Source organism: Oncorhynchus tshawytscha, linkage group LG11 (genome assembly GCF_018296145.1).
Source record: "Oncorhynchus tshawytscha isolate Ot180627B linkage group LG11, Otsh_v2.0, whole genome shotgun sequence".
Lineage (NCBI taxonomy): Eukaryota > Metazoa > Chordata > Actinopteri > Salmoniformes > Salmonidae > Oncorhynchus > Oncorhynchus tshawytscha.
This window is the reverse complement of record NC_056439.1, coordinates 17,100,714-17,122,564: the sequence shown is the minus strand read 5'-3', so window position 1 is coordinate 17,122,564 and position 21,851 is coordinate 17,100,714. Positions and strand designations below refer to the sequence as shown.

Below are 21,851 nucleotides of genomic sequence, written 5' to 3'. Positions count from 1 at the left end.
CTTCCATTTACAGATCAGTGAGAAGCAGAGGACTCTGTACGAAGCGTTGGAGAAGCAGCAGCGCTACCAGGGTTCTCTCCAGTCTATTTCCTCTAAGATGGAGTCCTTAGAGGCCAAACTCAACGAGCCACTGGAGGCTGACAGGAGCACAGACAGTCATATGGAAGCCCATCAGGTAAGGGAGAATCAGTATTGCTTAGGGAAGTCTTATGTAACATTCCGCTATGCTCAAGATACCAATTTCCACAAGGCAGTAATCCTATTTGACATCTCGAAATGCTCAAAAAACAAACATTCCTGCTCGAGGCAGAAATCCTGTGTAACATCTCAGTATACTCATGACTCAATGTCTTCCCATCATAACTAAATACTGTTATTCCCTCTACCAGGCCATGGGTGAGGAGATCCAGAGTCTGCAGGAGGATATAGACAAGCTGCAGACCAGCTTCTCAGAGGAGCTGGGTACTGATGCTGTGGACTCGGACATGGCCGACCGGCTAGCCATGCAGTCCACCCTCACTGTCCTGGCTGAGAGGATGGCCACCATACATATGAAGGCCACAGGGAAACGACAGCTTCTGGAGGTACAGTGATGCTCCCAATACCTTTTCTCTCTCTCTTTTATATTTTTGTTCGGATAGGTGCACTTCCACTTCTTAATTTCATTTAGCTGTATTTGAGTGTCTTAGGTCAGGCTCATCACGAGAGGGCCATTAAAAACATGTTTGTTGAGGGGTCAAGAGGTTCACGAACATGACAACAAGCTGTGTCTGGCCTTACTTCATGTGGTGTCTTGTGATTCCCTGTCCAGGAACGTGCGACTGACCATCTAGAGGAGCAGCGTCAAGAGCAGGCCTTACAACACTACCTCGACCAGGCTGACCAGATGGACCACTGGCTGCTCAGCACCCGCTCTGCACTCACAACCTTCCTCCAGCCTAGCGTTAAGGAGGATGAGGAGGACATGGAGGAGCAGCTCATAGACTGCCAGGTTAGAACAGAGTACCCCCTACTGGCGGTTACTCACGCCCACGCACACACATACGCACAGACGCCCATATGCACGAACGCAGACAGAGACCCTTTATGTAAAAGCTCCTCCGTGAGTCACATGCGTTTTCCCCTTTTACACAACTGCTCATTTAACATCCAATTATTAAATACCACTATAACTCCCCTTTTTGATCCTGCCTGCCACATATGGATCCACCCGGGAGGGGTAGGAACCTGGCAGCAGTAAACAAGAGTATTAGCAGCAGTGTTAGAGGGCAGGGCTGCCTTCAGAGGCTTGGTAAGGTTCCTAAGCGTCTGTAACACTAGTCTAGTTAAGCAGATTATGCAGATGTCTTCTGTGTGACTGCATGGGGCCGTGTCTTCAGGTGGGAGGCCTTATTTGCTAGATTAATAGATTCCGACTGCAGGGATTGGTGTTGGTGTTGGTGGTGGAGCTGGATCAGCCTGCTAGAATATCCAAGTAGGAATACCAACTGAGGAGAGGAGGGAAGCGGGGAGTTGAAACCTGTTCAACTTACCGATACACATACACACAGGATATGGGTCTATATATGGAGGAATCTCCTTTGTGCACGGATCTTTGAGGAAGCATTTACTATGGGACATCTGTGGTAGCTTTGGATCTTTTCATTACAAGGGTCTACAACAGTCCAGGCCACTTGGTGAATCTATATTTTTGATCTTGAGCATGCGACGTGAAGGATTAGTGTTGGTGTGTTGGGCTGTGCTGGAGGCGAGGGTGTTGGTAGGGAGGTGGACCTACAATGAGAGCAGGACAGTACCTACAGAGACCTGCTGCTTGGTCTTCTGAAGGGGTCTATACTGACCCTGGGACTGGAGGCCCCGTTGACTGAAGCTGCCTTGCGGGCAGGGCCTGCCTGGTATCCAGCACCATGTTTGAGATGGCCTCTCTCCTCCTGCTGCTCCAGAACATGCTGCAGGAGATTGAGCAGAAGGTGGTGGCCCTGTCGGAGCTGACCATGCGGAGCGAGAGTCTGTTGCTGGAGGGGAGGCAGGAGACGCGGATGGACATGAGGGAGGACGCTGAGCAGCTGGCCAGGAAGCTGCGGACGCTGAAGGGAAGTCTGCTGGAGCTGCAGAAGATGCTGCAGAACAAACACATCAACATTCAGGTGAGTCAGGCTGCTTCTGGATACCTGCCCTGTAGCTTACTACTACAGTAAAAGGTGCTGCCGGATTTATCTGCGGAGAGGAATGTACTAGTAGCCTGGTAGATCTGGGACCTGGCTACTGCTACAGTCATCTCCGCGTCTGAAACTGAGTCCTCTTTAGAATAATTATTTCAATTTGACTGCAGACAGTGTTTACTGAGGTGCCTGGTCGCTTATGTGACCGACTGTGTTCAAGTCCAGGTCTCTTGGATCATGTTAGACCACAGCGCTAAAGCCTATGCCTTCACCTTGTTTGTCCTGCAGGCCACTCTAGCATGGGATGCTTTTCAGGAGCTGAAAGGCCCATTGAGGAAGCATGTACATGTAATGTCTGTTCTGAGCCTTTAATGTAATGTCTTCTGTCTTTGACATGGTCCCTGTTTGTCATCTACTATTCTTTATTGTGGCTGATGTGTGCAGGGATATGATTGGGTGAACTGGATTGCATAAAAATTTGCTTGAATTATTTCAACCACTCTATTGTTTGAGGTTTAAAAATCTAAATAAGGAATTGACTTATAATCAAATGACTTGTAATCCTCACCAGCCTTGATGGTTGTTCGGTCTTGTTGTCAAGATGTGAATCAAACGAATCCTTACATGAATAACCATTTCTCTTGTCATTTTTCTCACTATTGTTTCCATAAGTAACCCTCTCTCTGCTTGTGTCCTTCACCAAGGGCTTCCTGCAGGACCAGGAGAACAATGAGTCTGACTCTAGCCTGTCTCCGGGGCCCAGTGTACAGGACTGGCTGGCCCAGGCCCGTACCACACGCTCACAACATCACCAGGACAGCCTCCAGAGACAGAGGGTAGGGTAGTCACTCTCAAACACACCATCGCACTACTGCTGCCATGCCAGTGCAGGATCTTTGTTTTGTTTGGTTGTTTGTGTGTTTGTTCATTTGTTCCTTCCTTCATTCCTTCTTTCCGTCCTTCCTTCCTTCCTTCCTTCCTTCCTTACTTCCTTCATTCATTCATGCATTCATCCATTCAAAGAGAAGTCATTGCTGTTAAGAGTGGTCATGTTTGTGCCTTGTTGTTTAGGAGCTGGAGGAGCAGCTAGCAGAGCAGAAGAAGCTGCTCCAGTCAGTAGCCAGTAGAGGCGAGGAGATCCTGATCCAGCAGGCCTCACCCAGCAGTGTCAGGTATGGTATGTCAGGTATGGCCATGAAAGGCTCTGCCTTTGTGATGCTTTACTTTGTGATGCTTTATTACAAAGTAGTAACGTGAATCCACTTTAACACAACAGCACAGGGTTCTGACAGTTTATTTTGAATTACCAGAGGCCAATAGGCCTTATCCTCTGTGTAATGTTTTTATGTTATATCATATTCCGTCTATTCTTTTGTCTGCAGTATGACAGAGCCCTTCTCTCCGGAGCTCCTGCAGGAGAGAGAGACCCGGGCTGCCCAGCAGCAGATGAGACAGAGGTGGGAGAGCCTGAGGAAAGAGCTCAGTACCAAACTCCAGCTCCTACAGAAAACCCTGGAGCAAGACAACAAGCAACCGGTACTGACCCCACCGTCAACACCTATCCCAGCGGCCAAAACCAGATTACAACCAGTTATTTTTGGTTGTGCATCAGCAGTTTTTCTGTTATGTCAGTCACTGATAGTCACTCAATTAGCCATGACAGAGAGTTAGCAAGTTAGTTTAGCCAGCTATCTAAACTTGTAGTAATCATGGCCAAATACTGACGCAGGGCACGTGCTCAGGGGCCCTGACCTCCAGGGGGCAGTTATGTATACGTCGGGAGTCAGGAAGCAGGTGCAGAAGGTGAGTTTAATAATGATAAATGCAGATAAACCAAACATGAGAAGACTGCAGAATGTGAATGAAAACAAACCAATACTGCCTGATGACTGAGGCTACTGAGGGGTAAAATAAAGGGAAGGTAATCAAAGGGATAATGAAGTCCAGGTGTGCGTAATGATGGGGAGCAGGTCTGCATAACGATGGTTGCCAGGACGGGTGGTTAGTAGACCGGTGACGTCGAGCACTGGGGAGGGGGAGCGGGAGTAGGCGTGACAGGGGCCCACATTGATTTTGCTAGTCACTCTCACTCAGATATCATATTAACATGGCATAAGTCATGGAGAAATATGTAGAATTGCAGGAAATTAGCTTTAAAACTGAGAAAAAAAATCTCTGTCCCATGGTAAAACTAGGCAAGTCAGCTAAGGACAAATTCTTATTTACAATGACGGCCTACCTGGGCCAAACCCGGATGACGATGGGCCAGTTGTGCACCGCCCTATGGGACTCCCAATCACGGCCGGATGTGATACAGCCTGGATTCGAACCTCAAATCAAATCAAAGTTTATGGGACTGTAGTGATGCCTCTTGCCCTGAGATACAGTGCCTTAGACCGCTGCACCACTCGGGAGCTATTTATTTGTTATAAAATTGCAAAAATGTTCTCTTTGCCCCATGCCAAAATGTGTAGAATTGCAGTAAATTAACTTAAACTTTTGCATTTTTCTCTCCGCCTTCAAGAGGAGGCCACTAAAATGTTTTTCTACTCCCAAACCAAATCGCTCAGGGCCCCCAAAAGGCTAGGGCCAGCCCTGCTCTGAGGTACAGTACAGGGACCTCGTCTGACAGTGACAGTGGTCATACTCTGTTCCAGGTTTACTCCAGAACGGCCAGAGTGACCACCTCTGGGACCCTGTTTAAAGGAGAGACAGATAAAACAGAGGACAAGTCTTCACTGAAGACGTTATATAATGGTTTCAGCCAGACAATGGAGGAGATGTCTTCTCAGGTAGGTTATAACAACACTATAACATCCCACCCTGTTATTGTACTGTAGGTTGTCCTTGTTTTCGGCTGTTAAATTATGTTTATGCATGGAAATATACAAGACAACTATGCACTGTATCTATCAGGGATGGGGCCAATTCCATTTCATCTGAATTGACTGAATTGTAATGGGAATTTCAGTTTACTTCTTAAATTGATGGAATTCAAACGAAATTTGAGCTCACGTCCTTGATTGACTGTATTGAAATGGAATTGACGCTAACCCTGGTATCTCAGACTAGGGCCTCTGAGGGCCAGGTGATGCCAATGGAGCAGCAGCTCTACCAAGCCGTGTCAGCTACCTCCTCCTGGCTGGATGATGTAGAGAACACCCTCTTCTCTGGTGCTGCCCTGCTGGCCGAGAACGCTGAGACACAGCTACAAAACCAGGAGGTAGGCCACTGCAACACCTGAATAGTAACATCCCTTTGTGTAAAGCACACAACGTCTGCTCTCCTAGTGTTATATCATCTCAAAATGTGATCATGGTCTTCAGAAACAGTCCTCTGGTCCTGCAATCACTCCCCTTGCCCTTCGATGTTTGCAGATCTGAAGGATCTGATAAGTGCTGCAGTGGTGGAGCTTCCACCGTATTGCTTCCACCGGAGATATCTGCAAACATGGAGTTAGGGCCAAGGGGAAGGGGGAGGGAGCAAAAAAAAGACTCCTTCCAAGCCTTCCTCCATTCCTGTGTATCACCTGGTACCGTGCATGTTTGGTGACTTTGTCATCTCTGTTTCCTCCAGGCCTTAGGGAAGGATGTCAGTGAGGTGAATGGGGAGGTGAGCCACAGTCGGGGTCTCCTGAGCCAACCTACAGGGCTGTGTGGGGAGGACCAGGCCCTGCTAGAGGACACACTGGACTGTCTGACAGAGAGGCTAGGGACTATGGACTCTGCCCTGGGGCGACGCTGTGAACACATGAGGACCAGGATGGAGGAACTCACTGCCTACCAGGTCAGGCTATGTGGTGTAATCTCTATGCTTTATTTCTCTAGGCTACTGAGTATGTGGTGTACGTGTCCCCATATGAGCCATTTCGGAATCCACTCTTCTTGGACTAAAAAGCTTGCAGTTATGCATTGAGTTTTATCTTGTATTGGTTTATGCAGACGGAGTCACAGCTTCTCCTCACTGATCTAACCGACACCAAGTGCCAGATTCTTCAGAAGTTGGCGGGAGCCACGGACAGAGCAGCCTCCAAACAACTTGAGGTAAGATCTGTGATGGCAGTCCACGAGTACATGGCACTTCCTTCTTAACCGACCTTATAAAAGATAACCAAAATGAATTTGTCAATCATTTCTGGTGAGCAATGTCTAACATTAAAGAAATCTCAAGGTATTGCTCTCCTGAGGTGTAGAGTACCTCATGATCAGCTGTAGACCACACTATCTACCAAGAGAGTTCTCATCTATATTATTCGTAGCCATTAATTTACCACCACAAACCGATGTTGGCACTAAGACCGCTCTCAACTAGATGTATAAAGCCATAAGCAAAGAAGAAAATGCTCATCCTGAAGCGGCGCTCCTAGTGGCTGGGGACTTTAATCCAGGCAAATTTAAATCTGTTTTTCCTTTCTACCAGCATGTCACATGTGCAACCAGAGGGAAAAAAACTCCAGACCACCTTTACTCCACACACAGAGACGCATACAAAGCTCTCCCTCACCCTCCAATTGGCAAATCTAATTCTATCCTCCTGATTCCGGTTTACAAGCAAAAACTAAAGCAGGAAGTACCAGTGACTCGCTCAATACGGAAGTGGTCAGATGACGCGAATGCTACGCTATACAGGACTGTTTTGCTAGCACAGACTGGAATTCTGTTCTGGGATTCATCCAATGGCATTGAGGGGTATACCACCTCAGTCATCGGCTTCATCAATAAGTGCATTAAACTATCATGGTCCAAACACACTAAGACAGTCGTGAAGAGGGCACAACAACACCTTTTCCCCCTCGGGAGACTGAAAAGATTTGGCATGGGTCCCCAGATCCTCAAAGTTATACAGCTGCACCATCGAGAGCATTCTGACAAGCTGCTTCACCGCCTGGTATGGCAACTGCTCCCCATCTGACCGTAAGGCACTACAGAGTGTAGTGCGTATGGCCCAATTCATCACTGGGGCCAAGCTTCCTGCCATCCAGGACCTATATATTAGGCGGTGTCAGAGAAAGACCCCAAAAATAGTCAAAGACTTCAGTCACCCAAGTCATAGACTGTTCTCTCTGCTACCGCACAGCAAGCAGTACCGGAGCGCCAAGTCTAAGTCCAAAATGCTCCTTAAGACTGCTGAACAATTAATCAAATGGCCATCCGGACTATTTACATTGACCCCCTCTTCCCTTTGTTTCTACACTGCTGCTACTCGCTGTTTATTATCTATGCATAGTCACTTTAGCCCTACCTACATGTACAAATGACCTTGACTAACTTGTACACCCACAGATTGACTCGGTACCGGTATCCCCTGTATATAGCCTCATTATTGTTATGTAATTTTAATGTGTTTGTTATTACATGTTTTACTTTAGATTATTGAGGAAATATTTTCATAACTATTTCTTGAACTGCAGTGTTGGTTAAGGGCTTGTAAAGTAAACATTTCACGGTAAGGTCTACACCTGTTGTATTCGGTGCATTTGACAAATACAAATTGATTTGATCTGGATGTCTAAGATGCTAACCAGCATTGGGCTCTCTCCTGCAGGTCATTGCTGAGGCTGAGGAGAGTTTGAGAGAGTTTGAGCGGAGGATTACCCAGCTCAAAACCAAAGGAGCAGAGCTACAGGCAGACCAGATCTCCACCAACGAACTGCTAACGCTACAGGTATCTGAACTCTTCTTACAGACAGTTCTTACACACAGACACCCACAGACACTGCTTTAACACTGCTTAAGCATTGGTGAATCGTATCATATCTGGAGGTGTTCTTCTTCTGCTTCTCTGTCCTCTCTCCTCCTCCTCTTCCTCCAGGATACCTACGAGGAGCTGGTGATGACGGTGGGGTCACGACGTAGCGGCCTGAACCAGAACATGGCTCTGAAAGGCCAGTATGAGAGGGCTCTACAGGATCTGGCGGACCTGGTGGACACCGCTCAAGACAAGATGGCTGCCGACCAGAGGGTCATCGCCAGCTCTGTGGAGGAAGTACAGATCCTCCTGGACAAGCACAAGGTAGACTTTAACCTTACATATAAGTCTCACAGATTTACAGCAATTTTGGATAGTACAAAGAATTATATTCATAGTAAGTATATTGTCAAAAGGCAATTCAAGAGTATATCGCTCAATGATGATTTAAAGTCCGCTACAAGGGAAGACTTGGGGGGGGGTTCACTTGAGTGGCATATCTCAACATTATACCATCTCTGGCTTCTCTCTCCAGGAGTTCTTCCAGGGTCTGGAGTCCCATATGATCCTGACAGAGACATTCTTCAGGAAGATCAGTGGGCTGGTGGTTCCCAGGGAGAACCAGAGTCTGGAGGAGACTCTGGCCCAGGCCCAGGGAGTGCTCAAACAGGCCCACAGGAGAGGAGTGGAACTGGAGTACATACTGGAGGTCAGAGACGACCACAAAACAAACTGCTATCATACTTATCAATCAGTCAAATACCCTTTTCACACTAGTGCCAAGCTGTACTGTACTGGGCTGGCCTGGTTACGTATCCACCAGACTTGCTGGAACCATGCTGGAAAGGACAATGTGAAAAGGCAATTTCCGAGCCAGCACAGTACAGCTGGGGTCGGCACGATAGTCTGAAAAGGTTATATCTGCAACCCGAGTATAGCTGAATTGTTACTTTTTCATGAGTTATCTGTGTGTTTTTAGACTTGGAGCCGTCTGGTGCAGGACTACCAGGCTCTGTGTAGACAGCTGGAGGCAGTGGAGGGTAGCATCCCCACAGTGGGCCTAGTGGAGGAGACTGAGGAGAAGCTCACTGAGAGGAGCTCACTGTGTCAGGTACGGTATGCCACTATCATCCCTCTGTACAATGGCATGCAACCATAACAGAAAACCAATGGCACTTGCATGTATACTGTGTGTTACTTTTGCCATATCTTATACTACCTTCTAATAGCATCATACACAGCACCGCCATAATCTTTATCATGATGTTCCTAATGAATACCAGGTAAACTACCTGGTAAATAGTACAGTCAAATAAAATGCTACCAAGCATACATTTGATATGTATTTATGCAGCGGTGGGAAAAGTACTTAATTGTCCTACTTGAAGATTCCTTAATAGGTAAAGGTAAAGTAAAAGTCACCCAGTAAAATACTACTTGTCTAAAAGTATTTGGTTTTAAATGTACTAAAGTATCAAAAGTAAAATTATAAACCATTTCAAGTTCCTTATATTAAGCAAACCAGATGGCACAATTTTCTGTTTTTATTGACAGATAGCAAGGGGCACACTCCAATACGCAGACTACATTTACAAATGAAACATTTGTGTTTAGTGAGTCTGCCAGATCAGAGGCAGTTGGGATGACCAGGGATGTTCTCTTGATAAGTGTGTAAATTAGACAATTTTCCTGTCCTGCTAAGCATTCAAAATGTAACGAGTACTTTTGGGTGTCAGGGAAAATGTATGGAGTAAAAAGTACATTATTTTCTTTAGGAAGGTAGTAAAGTAAAAGTTGTCAAAATATAAACACTAAAGTACAGTACAGATACCCCAAAAAATTACTTAAGTAGTACTTTAACGTATTTTTACTTAAGTAATTTAAGTACAAGTATCTACACCACTGTATGCCCCCCTCTCATCGTCTTGGTTTACCTAATCTCCTCACCATAGAGTCTGATGGATAGACTGACAGAGCACCAGCACAAGCTGTACCAGGTCCTGGAGGAGGGGAAGAGGTTGCTGCTGTCTGTGTGCTCTCCTGGCCTGGAGAATCAGCTCACAATGCTGGGGGAACACTGGCTAAGCAACGCTACCAAGGTCAACAAGGAGCTGCAAAGACTAGAGGCCATTCTCAAACACTGGACCAGGTCAGGGATGACTATATAATGTTATTTAAAGTGCACTGTATGTGATATTTTTTTAGAATACTTTAGCTGCGCTTCATTGAGCTTGCCTGGCACATTGGGATCAATTAAATAGTCCCAACCCCATCCTTCTGTCACTTAAGGAAGGTCTCAAACAGAAACTCAAATTATTTGAAAAAAAATAAAACACTACTTGAACCCAGGTCTGTACTATATGTAAGTGGATATTTTGGAGAGTTTGAATAGCACCCACTCAACCGGTTCCTCCCCATTTGATGTCCAGGTACCAGAAGGAGTATGCAGAGCTAAATGGCTGGCAGCAGTCTGCTCTAGAACGTCTGGAAATCTGGAACACACAGGCAGACTTGGTTCCACAGGAGATGGAGGCCATCAGGAATCATCTCTCTGCCTTCCTGGTGAGTCAACATGTCAAAAGACTGGGTGATATCATATAGGGGTTAAGGGTAGGGTTAGGGTTGGGGTAAGCGTTAAGTTTAGGCATAAGGAGTTAGAGAACCCTTATCCGGAACTTAAAATCTGCCAGCTGTATACACATGCTAGTTATATTCCATGTGAAACTGACTGTTATACCGTTCTCTGTTCACAGGAGTTCTGTAAGGAGGTGGAGACTCATTCGTCTCTGAAGTGCTCTGTGATGACAGAGGGCAACCAGCTCATGAGGCTGAAGAGGGTTGACACCGCAGCCCTGCGTTCTGACTTGGCCCGCGTGGACTCACAGTGGACCCAACTACTCACACGCATCCCAATGGTACAAGAGAAGCTACACCAGGTACTGTCTGACCTCTGAACCCAAAACCAAATCTTGCGTGAACACTGTCCAGCTACTCGATTTAGTAACAGTGGTTTACGGTAACTGTTTCTCACGAGAGACAAGGCACAGCAACCTATTCCACTACATAGTGCACTACTTTTGACTAGAGCTCTATGGGCCCTGGTCAAACTTTGCACCCTATGAAGGGAATAGGCTTCCATTTGGGATGCAGTTTAGGTACTGCCGGAAACCGGCTTATCTGGTCTGTGCAAATAGGATTAGTGATTGACTCCTACTCTTCTGCTTCACTCTCATACAGTAGTTAGATCAAGCAACACCTTATTTTCTCGACCATGTTGTGTATAGAAGTTCTATCTATTAGAGGAATGTCTATTTTTTACTATTTTTGTATGCAAAGAAGCTCTCCTTTTCCCTTATTTAGGAATGCCAGGCTGGAATCAAAAAGTAAAAACAGAGCAATTCAGTTTGGATCCAGGCTAGTAGGCTATTTTTCTCCCTTTTGCATACGTTTCATACATTGGCCCGTTTCTTTTCCTCAGCTTCAAATGGAGAAGCTGGCCTCTCGCCACGCCATCTCTGAGCTGGTCAACTGGATGTCTCTGATGGAGATTGTGATCAAGGAGGACGAGGAGAACCTGAAGGGAGCAGTGGGGTCGACTGTCATCCAGGACTATTTACAGAAGTATAAGGTAGGGAACAAAACACTAAATAGGTTTCCATCCAATTGGCAAGAGATTTTCCTGCTAATATAAAAAAAAACAATATGCACATTTTCCCACCAGAGATGTTTCTGTCAAATTGACTTGAAGATAAGTCTGTGCGTGATGACATAGTGCACACAAAAATACCTTTTGCGGTTAAATTCCCATGTACTCGAAATAACAATACAAGTTAAATGGGTTTCCGTTGCATTTTCAACTCTACTGATGGTTCTCACAAAACTGTTTTAGATAGCAAGTTTGCCCGCTCTGGTATTGGCACGTGTGCTCTAGCCAACAGTATAGAGAAAGGCTCTAGCGAATTGTTGGCTACGTCGCCAGTTTAACCTACATCAGGGGTTCCCAAATGTTTTCACTCAGGCCCCCCTCCCAGCATTGGGGAACATCCCGTGCCCTATTTACTATGGGCACAATCACTGTTCTTGACAAAAATTGTTCACATCCCTCTTGTTGGGGGATAGAACATTTAGCAGTTTTAAAGCTAATTTTCTTACAATTCTATACATTCTAGCAGGCCTAAGCATGTGGGGTTTCCACGTCACCAAGTTCAATAACAAAACATGCACCAGTAGCACAAATAAATGCAAATGAGGAGTTTATTAGGGATTTTGGTACACTGGAGAAGAAGGGGGAATTCACCAGGCTCTAATCACCTCACAGTCAACAAGCCATTCTTGTTGTCCATTCCATTTTCCAGGGGTAATTCTCACACTCGGGTCCTCAGCCCATCCGGACCAGTACACGAGGGAGGTAGTCTGTCAGTCCAAGTCACAATGGGTAATCTCACTGATATTGCTCTCTTTTCCCACTCTTCATAAAGCACTTGGCTCTCTCCTACTCTGCCCCTTTGTGCAGGCTGCTTCCTCCTTTATCCCCAAGCACTCCCTGGCTTAACGAATGACAGCCTTGCCCCCCCCCCCCCCTTAGCTCCCTAGAGCATCCCTCCTGGAGAGGGCATCTGCATTTCCAAAGGCTGCACCTGATCTGTGGACGACAGGGCTGTAACCAGCGGGTGACCCGGGCGTTGCTGTCCTTACACCGTGACATCCAAACCTGTGGTGCGTGGCCTGTTACGAGGGTGAAGTGCCATCCCAATAAGTAATACTTCAGCGTTTCCAGCTCCCACTTGATCGCTAGACATTCTTTCTCCACAGTGGAATATCTTTGTTCCCGCGGCAACAGCTTCCGGCTAATGTCGATGGCTGGGCGCCTCCCAGGTGGCGCAGTGGTCTAAGGCACTGCATCGCAGTGCTAGCTGTGCCACCAGAGATTCTGGGTTCGAGCCCAGGCTCTGTCACAGCTGGCCGCAACCGGGAGGCCCATGGAGCGACGCACAATTGGCCCAGCGTCGTCCGGGTTAGGGAGGGTTTGGCCGGATATCCTTGTCTCATCGCGCACTAGTGACTCCTGTGGAGGGCTGGGCGCAGTGCACGCTGACCAGGTCGCTAGGTGCACGGTGTTTCCTCCGACACATTGGTGCGGCTGGCTTCCGGGTTGGATGTGCGTTGTGTCAAGACTCAGTGCGGCTTAGTTGGGTAGTGTTTGGGAGGACGCATGGCTCTCGACCTTCACCTCTCCCGAGTCCAATCGGGAGTTGCAGCGATGAGACAAGACAGAAAGTACTACCAATTGGATACCACGAAATTGGGGAGAAAAGGGGGGTAAAATAATTTTAAAAATATATTAAAAAATGTACATGACTGGGTGTTCCTCACCTTCTTGTAGCTGTGATAGGACGGCACCCACTCCTGTTTTGGACACATCGGTCTGTACCACCAGTGGTTTGGAGAAGTCCGGTGTCACCAGCACGGGTCCAAAACACAGTGCTCCCTTTAGGTCGTGGAAGGCTTTCTGTCTCCTCAGTCCACTTCACCTGGGCGGGCAGACGTCTCCTGGTCAGATCTGTCAGGAGGCTGTCTAGGGAGACAAAGTGGGGAATAAATCTCTGGTAGTAACTAGTCAACACCACAAACATGCGTACCTGCTTCTTGGTGAGGGGGCAGGGACCGTCCCGAATCACCTCCACTTTCTTCACCTGGGGTTTGACACATCCCCTCCCGATCGTGTACCCCAGGTACTCAGCCTCCCGCAGGCCGAGATGACATTTCTTTGGGTTCACTGTTAGCCCCGCATCCCGTAAGGCCTGCACTACTGAACTCACCTGGTTTAGATGTGTCTCCCACTCACTCCCATGGATCACAATATCGTTGATGTATGCCGCCGCGTACTTCCAATGAGGGTCGGAGAACCTGGTCCATCAACCTCTGGAAGGTGTCCGGGGCCAAGTGCAGTCCAAAGGGCAGCTTCTTGTAATGGAACAGACCGCAGTTTTCTCCCGTACCTCGGGAGCTAAGGGCACCTGTCAATAACCCTTTGTGAGGTTGAGCATGCCGTTCGATTAATTAATCAATTCGGGGCATGGGTTAGGCGTTGAACTTTGAGATTTCACTTACCTTCCTAAAATCATTACAGAATCGGATGGTGCCATCTGATTTCGGCACCAGCACTATGGGGCTGCACCACTCACTGTTCGAGTCTTTGATTATGTCAGCTTCCAACATCGTTTTTCCTCAGTCCTGACAGCTTCTCTCCTTGCTTCCGGTATGCGGTAGGGTCTCAACTTCACCTTTTTCCCGGGTTCAGTGATGATGCGGTGCTTTACCAAATCGGTGTGTCCTGGTTCACTGGAGAACACATCCTGGTTTCGGCCGACCAACTCCCTCAGCTCCTGCTTCTGGGCTTGGCTCAGCTGCTCCCCCATTGGAACCTCTGCTGGCTCGGTCTCTGTGGTAGCCTTCTTTGGGAAAATAGAGTATATCACGTGCATTCTATTTCTTAAGCAGATTCACATGGTAAATCTGGGTCAGATGCCTACATCCCGGCTGTCTGACCCTATAGTTGACTTCATCCACCTTCTCAATGACTTCTTAGGCACTTCTCAAAAACTTACATTCTGAGGTGGGGACCAACACCAACACTTTGTCTCCTGGCTGAAAGTCCCTTCGTTGTGCCCCTCTTAAGTACCCCCTCGCTTGGGCCTCCTGGGCCTCCAGCATGTGTTTCCGTACCAGGGGCCACAGGGTTGCCATCCGATCTCTCATTTCTCCCACGTGCTGCACCAAGGTTCAATGGGGCGACGGTTGCTGTTCCCAGGCTTCTTTAGCCACGTCCAGCAGTCCTCTGGGTCGTCTCCCGTACAGGAGTTCGAAGGGAGAGAATCCTGTTGAAGCTTGGGGCACTTCTCGGATCGAGAACATCAGGTAGGGTAGCAGCTGGTCCCAATTCTTTCCAAAGCCTCCATCGCCTTCTTTGTCATCTTCTACAGGTTTTGATTGGATCTTACCACCAATCCATCAGTCTGATGATACAGTGAGGTGCGCAACTGGGTTATTTTCAGTAGCTTGCATAGATCCTTCATGATTCGTGACATAATCGGGGTGCCCTGGTCAATCAATATCTTGTTGAGAATGCCTACTCGGGAGAACAGCATGACCAACTCATGTGCGATTCCCTTGGTGGCCATGGTGCGCACGGGAATGGCTTCTGGGTACCTGGTGGCATAATCCAGAATCACCAGAATGTATTGGTGCCCTCGGATGCTCTTGGGTAGAGGTCCCAGCAGGTCCATTGCGATCCTTAAGGGAATTAGCGGAATTAAGGGACTGCAAAAATGGGATTTTCGAGCCACCTGCTGGCACCCCGGGCAACCGCAGCAGTATTCTTCCACTGCTTTCTTCACCCCTGGCCAGTAAAATCGTTCCTTGATTCTGTCTAAGGTCTTTCCCACCCCTAGGTGAGCCCCAAGAAGGTGGGAGTGCGCCAGCTGCAGGACACATGGTACAAAGGGACAGGGTACCAACAACAACGCCAGACATTCATCATTCTTCTTCACAACCTGATATAGCAACCCTTTCTTTATAGCAAAATGGGGGTAGGTTATTTGACTTACTCCTCCACGGGCTTTCCGTCCACTACGGTCACCTGCTGGAGAGCGCTGGCCAAGTTGGGATCCTCCAGTTGGGCCGTGCCGAACCAGCCCACTCGAGAGGCGGGCTCTGGTGCCACCTCGTGGTCCATTGGGAACATCTCTTCCAGACTCGCCACCTCTCCCTCCAGTCTGGCTTCTTAAAGTGGACCGATCCGCGAGGGGATCGGTCCACTTCCTGGAATCCACACATCCGGGCATCCCTCCTTCTGGTGTCCCTCCCACCTCTCTGAATTCCTCCTCCCTTCTGGTTCCCTCGGTTCCCCACATCTCCGGACATACTAGTCCACAGTTTGTGGAACGTTGTGAAATCCCTTTCGATAAGGACTGGTACAGGCAAGTTTGGGACGACTCCCACTGTTCCCGTGTGTTGTACCTTTGTGGTCTGTAAGTGGAAGAGTGTGGTAGGGTAGTCCTTGGTCTCACCGTGTATGCACGTGATGGCCACGGTGTTAGTCGGGTTCTGGGACTGGGCGAAGTCAGGTCGAAACAGGGTCACCATACTCCTGGAGTCCAAAAGTGCTGTGATGTCCTTTCCGTTGGCTCTTACCGGAGTGAGGAAGTACCACTCTTCTCAGCCCAGCATGCCATCAGTAAGCCGCTGGAATGCCCGGTGGCTACCTCACTGTCGGAGGCCAACGGCATCGGTACATCTCGGTCTGGGAAGTTCCAGGCGATGTGTCCCTGCTCCCCACACTCGTAGTACTTCTTGCTGTCCAGGAAGGGCCGTCGTCACAGGGAGTTGGCTGTTGGTCCCCCCCATCTTCTGGCTCCTTCAGGCGAGTGGAAGGTTCCGCCTTCCGTGGTTGTCCGCTGCACAGGACCTCCAAAGCCACCTGTTGTCCTTCCATCAGTTCCACCGGCTGATCTGCACTCTGTGGGTTAGCTTGGCTGGCTAAACCTTTAGCTTAGAACAGGAGAGAGCGTAAAATGTTTCTATGACCACTTTCGTTTGTCATGAGCGTCATGGGTTTAGCAGTTAGCCAGCTCTTGGCCAGCCTAATTAGATCATGCATTTGTGATCGGGGGATGCTGTAATATCATACGCCCAATCATGGAATCTTTATGCCCTGTTAATCAGGGTGTAACCATACCGGTGCAGGGTCTCATTTTTCCGCACCTCGTAATGTGTCGCCTGGTCAACCCTCAGATCCTGATAGGTCTTCTGTGCCGCGCCTGATAGGAAGGGTGCTCGCAGGCTGGCCCATTGCTCATGGGGTCATTTCTCCCTAGCCACCGTCCATTAGAAGGCTTGTAGGTAAGCCTTGACGTCATCAGCTTCAATATAAACCTACTAGGTTTGGGACGAGACTGCTGCGCCTGCTGCTATGCTGACCTGGGCGCCTGTCAGCTGGCTGAGTTCAGCTCGCAGGAGAGCGGTCTGCTGATGCTGTTCCTCCAGCAGCTCCCGATGCATAGCCTGCTGTGCTATGTATGCCTCCACCAGCTGTCTCACCAATGCTTCCATTGTGCCCTGTGTCTGTTTAGTTATAGAGCTTGGTTTGGGTTGCCCGCATTCTCCACCATATGTAGCAGGCTTAATGGTGTGGGGTTTCCACGTCACCAAGTTCAATAACAAAACATGCACCAGTAGCACAAATACATGCAAATCAGTTTATTATGGATTTTGGTACACTGGGGAAGAAGGGGGAATTCACTAATCACCTCACAGTCCACAAGCCGTTCTTGTTGTCCGTTCCATTTTCCAGGGGTAATCCTCACACTCGGGTCCTCAGCCAATCCGGTCCAGTACACAAGGGAGGTAGTCCAACAGTCCAGGTCACAATGGGAAATCTCACTGACATTGCGCTCTCTTTTCCCACTCTTCATAACGTACTTGGCTCTCTCCTACTCTGCCCCTTTGTGCAGGCTGCTTCTTCCATTATCCCCAAGCACTCCCTGGCTTAACGAATGACAGCCTTGCCTTGTTGGGACAGGAAGTCCATATAAGGCTCGAGGGTGGAGCCAGCGGGCTGCCAGATATCTCCCCTCAACAACCACTCCCCTCACCTCTCCCTGCCGTCTGCCACAACATTTTGACATGTCTAATGTCTTAGTCATGTGACGTTTGAGTGACTCGAACATTACTACAAATCTATGGGCTAAAAATCCCACATGTAGCTAAAAAGGTTAGCTGACTTGGGCTAGTTGATCTGGACATTTCTAACAAGTTATAAATTGCTCTCTAAGGTACGCAATGACAGACATGACAAGATGAATACTGATGATGCACTACCCAATTTCGAAATTTCACCTTGTGCTGTCTACTAATTACAACTTTCAAAAGTTAGTTGAAAGCCAAAAAAATAAATGATCCACAGTTTGGGAACCACTGGCCTACATGATGAGATTATTATGGACAAAAGAGCAAGATTTTTTAGTTGTCAAACGGCAGCCAAGCGTCGATCATCATGTCACCAGATTAAGACACTCAATATGTATTGAAAAGGAGCATCAAGCATCAACCTTGCACTTTCACCACCCTGTGAAGTCCTTCGTAATTTATTTAATCTGTAGCCTAATAAACGGCACGCTTTCCCGAGTCGTAGTGGAAGGACCACACGTCATCGCGTGACTCCAAATAAATTTTTCGATATGATTATTATATAAATATTTGCTCATAAGCTTTTCCACCGACATTTCTTGCATAATTCACTTTACCGACACAAAAAGAGCCCACCTTGTTTTGTCGACATTTGGAAAGTTTACAGAAAAATGTTCTGTTTCCATCAGGCCTGTCATTACATGCACTTTACTCGCATACAAAGCTTAGATGGAAACCTGGTTACTAAGACTCAAATATTCCATATATATTTCAAGTATTTTTTGTCTTAATGGAGCACCTTCTGTACATTCTCACAACCCATCGTAAATAATGAATGACTCTCTCACTCTAAAAGATAACGCAGAATACAAATGTTTGTTAGACAATAAAGTGATCTTCTTTTTGTCCTTCTCTTTTGCCTTATATCTCTCTCTCTTTCGCTCTCCTTCTTTCTACTTCCCCAGGGCTTCAGAATAGATGTGATCTGTAAGCAGCTGACGGTGGACTTTGTGAACCAGTCTGTGCTCCAGATCAGCGGTCCGGATGTGGAAAGCAGGCGCAGCGACAAGACAGACTTTGCGGAGAGGCTTGGAGTCATGAACCGACGCTGGCAGCTACTACAGGGACTCATCACGGAGAGGGTGAGAGAGAGAAAACAAACCACGTTCAACCTCAACTTTCAGGGTTCTTCCTGGAACCAAAAAGGCCCATCGGGACAGCCGAAGAATCCTTTTGGAAACCCTTTTTTCCACGAGTGTAGAGACTAGTTTTGATCAGAGGGATTATTTCATTGTCTCAGTACAACGTATTGAGTATGTGCCCTGCTGTGTTGTGTGGTTAGGTCCAGTTCCTGGAGACTCTGCTGGAGGACTGGTTGGACTATGAGAACAACATACAGGGCCTGAAGACCTGGCTGCTCACTCAGGAGGAGAGGCTGAAGAGGAAACACAGGATAGAGGACCTAACCTCCGTACAGAACGCCCTCAAAGACTGCCGGGTAGGAGTACCCGCTGTCTACACTTTGTATTGATTTATTATATAAATCACATCATTATTTTACACTGTGTATATTATACTCTGTAGGCCTTTGGGTTTCAATTGTTTGGCTTTTATTCAATGAAGAATCTTGATCAGGTTCATGATCTTGACGTTGATCTTAAACCTGACTGCTCTCTCTTTCCACTGCTCCTGCAGGAGATGGAGGAGGTGGTGAAGGAGAAGGAGGGTGAGGTGGAGCGCGTGGAGGAGCAGGCCTGTGCCCTCATCCAGAACAAAACAGACGAGGCCTGTGCTGTTGTCATGGAGACGCTCCAAGCTGTCAATCACACCTGGGCTAACCTAGATCACCTTGTAGGCAGAGCTATCTTATCTTCTGTTAATTTCACTCTATATATCTCTCTCCCTCATCCTCTATTAATTCTCTATAGAGTGTAAATAATGTGTGCTTTGTCTCTGCGTTATATAAGAGTATATGAGAGTGATAATAGATCTGACCCACTATAAGTACCCCATAGTCGCCTATTACTGCATACTCTGCAACTGCCCCATTTTAACTACCTCACACTCATTCAGCCACTATGACGATCCCCCATTGCAGAAAAGTACTAAACACAACTAAACACATTGTTCTTCTCCATCTCTGCTCCGCCCCAGATTGGGCAGTTGAAGATCAGCCTTGTGTCAGTGCTGGACCAGTGGAGTCTGTACAAGCTGTCTTCAGAGGAGATGAACGGCTACCTGATGGAGGGGAGGTACTCTGTGTCTCGCTTCCGCCTCCTCACCGGCTCCCTGGAGGCTGTACAGCTACAGGTGGAGAGTCTACAGGTAATTCTAGGACGAACATGCATCTCAGGCTTTTAGAAATGTGTTTTTCCCCCCACCCTGTTTTATTTAATGACTGGTTAAACCTACACAGTAGCCTTTATTCCTAAAGTGTGGGTGTACTAGTTCCATCCCCCTCAAGGATTTAAACACATTGGATTGGTTTAAGAAATATGGTAGAGATGATATCCAATACTTCTACGTATTTGAGGGGTTGTGGAGAAGTGCACACTTCGGGAGGAATTTGGCCTAATATGTTTGACTTGTTTTGTGTAGAACCTACAGAAGGACTTGGAGAAGCAGGAGAGCAGTCTGAGGAAGTTTGGCTCTGTGACACACCAGCTGCTGAAGGAGTGCCACCAGTCTGTGTCCGACTGCCTCAACAATACCCTGAAGGATGTCAACGCTAGGTTTGTTTGTTTATTTGGATGACTTTATGACCTCCACGGGGGCTTATCTTCCATGAATGGGTGAGAACCACCGGTGTTCATCAGTTGATCCAACAACAATATTATGTTATTGATCCAGGAACCATTGATCCAAGATGTTCATCATCTATGTATGTTGTGTCTAGGTGGAGCAGTCTGCTGGAGGAGATCTCTGAGCGTCTGAGGAGCAGTAAAGCCCTGTTACAGCTGTGGCAGCACTACAAAGAGCTGTATGAACAGAGCTGCTCCAGCATCCAGCTGCAGGAGGAGCAGGCTGGCCAGCTATTGGAGACTGCCTGCAGCAAGGATATCGCAGACGAGGAGGTGTCCACCTGGATTCAAGACTGCAGTGTGAGTTGGAACAGGGACAGTGTTGGATTGATCCTTTTACATACGCATAGGACTCAGTATTCATGAACTGTCTTCTACCTTCAAAAGCCTTTTTGCCTATATGGTCTATTATGGAAAGAAGTGTTGGCACACTTGAATCAGATGCTAGTTTCAGGGTTTAATGTCCTAAGCTTTCAGTCAACAATGATCCTTGTCTGAAAACAAAATGACATTTGGTCATATTGCTTTGTGATAATAGATGATTTGTGTTCTGTTACACTCATGTGTGTTGGTGTATGGTGGTGTCTCTCCAGGAGTTGCTGCGGGCTCAGGTTCCAGTGCAGGCATCTCTACAGGTTCTCCAGGAGCTGGGAGATCAGCTGAAGCAACAGGTGGAAACGTCTGCAGCGTCCGCCGTCCAGTCAGACCACCTCTCTCTAACCCAGCGCCTTGCCACCGTGGAGCAGGCCCTCAGCAGGCAGCTCATTACACTACAGGTACAGGGGAATATGGGACCAGATTTACCCAACAAAACAAGATTTTACCACGTTCAGAAGTTAGTGTAACCTCATGCTTCTGAGATCTTCCAAAGAATGTAATTTTCAGTTGCTTCAATAGCCATTGGTTCATTCCTCTTGGCCTTGAAAAAATGTATTTACATTTCAATGGGACTCTGGATGAATTTTGCATGTATAAATAAATACATCTCTTGTCCTCCAATCTCCAGATGGGAGTCCAGGACTATGAGACCTTCAGTGAGCAGCTGGATTCGTTGGGGCGCTGGATGGTGGAGGCCGAGGAGGCTCTGAAGGTCCAAGATCCCAACGGTTCTTCTGACCTGTCCATCATCCAGGACCGCATGGAGGAACTCAAGGTAAGTCAGCACCGTGATTTGGCTATATGACTGTGATCCAACTATAAAAAAAGGTCAAAAACTCAATCCTTTGCTCCTTTCTTCTCCTCGTGTATGCTCATTGGAGAAGACTTGACGGGTGAAAACAATATGGAAGCTCTTTAGGCTGGTCTTTTACATGGTCCTTTATTTTAGATTATATCGATAAAGGAAAGGAAACAATTCTTAGACAATATATGCCTTTTAGCAGACACTTCTATCCAAAGCGACTTAGTCATGCATGCATTCATTTTATGTATGGGTGGTCCCGGGAATCAAACCCACTACCGTGGCGTTACACGTGCCATGCTCTACCAACAGTTTATTAGACAATTAGAAAAA

The 21,851-nt window shown here is 47.4% G+C and overlaps 1 protein-coding gene across 5 annotated transcripts in view; it reads left to right on the top strand.

Annotated features, from left to right (window-relative positions):
• Window positions 1-21,851, top strand: part of syne1b (spectrin repeat containing, nuclear envelope 1b) — a 142,230-nt gene that overhangs the window by 81,706 nt on the left and 38,673 nt on the right. For all 5 annotated transcript variants that reach the window (XM_042329845.1, XM_042329843.1, XM_042329844.1 and 2 more), the window contains 27 exons: window positions 14-175; window positions 390-584; window positions 812-991; window positions 1,944-2,147; window positions 2,867-2,998; window positions 3,234-3,334; window positions 3,545-3,698; window positions 4,820-4,954; window positions 5,230-5,385; window positions 5,739-5,948; window positions 6,104-6,205; window positions 7,707-7,826; window positions 7,974-8,174; window positions 8,386-8,559; window positions 8,830-8,961; window positions 9,803-9,999; window positions 10,280-10,412; window positions 10,604-10,786; window positions 11,329-11,478; window positions 18,503-18,679; window positions 18,880-19,035; window positions 19,233-19,388; window positions 19,692-19,862; window positions 20,136-20,269; window positions 20,434-20,638; window positions 20,932-21,114; window positions 21,345-21,491. In XM_042329845.1, coding sequence (XP_042185779.1) covers window positions 14-175; window positions 390-584; window positions 812-991; window positions 1,944-2,147; window positions 2,867-2,998; window positions 3,234-3,334; window positions 3,545-3,698; window positions 4,820-4,954; window positions 5,230-5,385; window positions 5,739-5,948; window positions 6,104-6,205; window positions 7,707-7,826; window positions 7,974-8,174; window positions 8,386-8,559; window positions 8,830-8,961; window positions 9,803-9,999; window positions 10,280-10,412; window positions 10,604-10,786; window positions 11,329-11,478; window positions 18,503-18,679; window positions 18,880-19,035; window positions 19,233-19,388; window positions 19,692-19,862; window positions 20,136-20,269; window positions 20,434-20,638; window positions 20,932-21,114; window positions 21,345-21,491 — 4,350 coding nt within the window. The remainder of the gene's footprint in view (window positions 1-13; window positions 176-389; window positions 585-811; window positions 992-1,943; window positions 2,148-2,866; window positions 2,999-3,233; window positions 3,335-3,544; window positions 3,699-4,819; window positions 4,955-5,229; window positions 5,386-5,738; window positions 5,949-6,103; window positions 6,206-7,706; window positions 7,827-7,973; window positions 8,175-8,385; window positions 8,560-8,829; window positions 8,962-9,802; window positions 10,000-10,279; window positions 10,413-10,603; window positions 10,787-11,328; window positions 11,479-18,502; window positions 18,680-18,879; window positions 19,036-19,232; window positions 19,389-19,691; window positions 19,863-20,135; window positions 20,270-20,433; window positions 20,639-20,931; window positions 21,115-21,344; window positions 21,492-21,851) is intronic.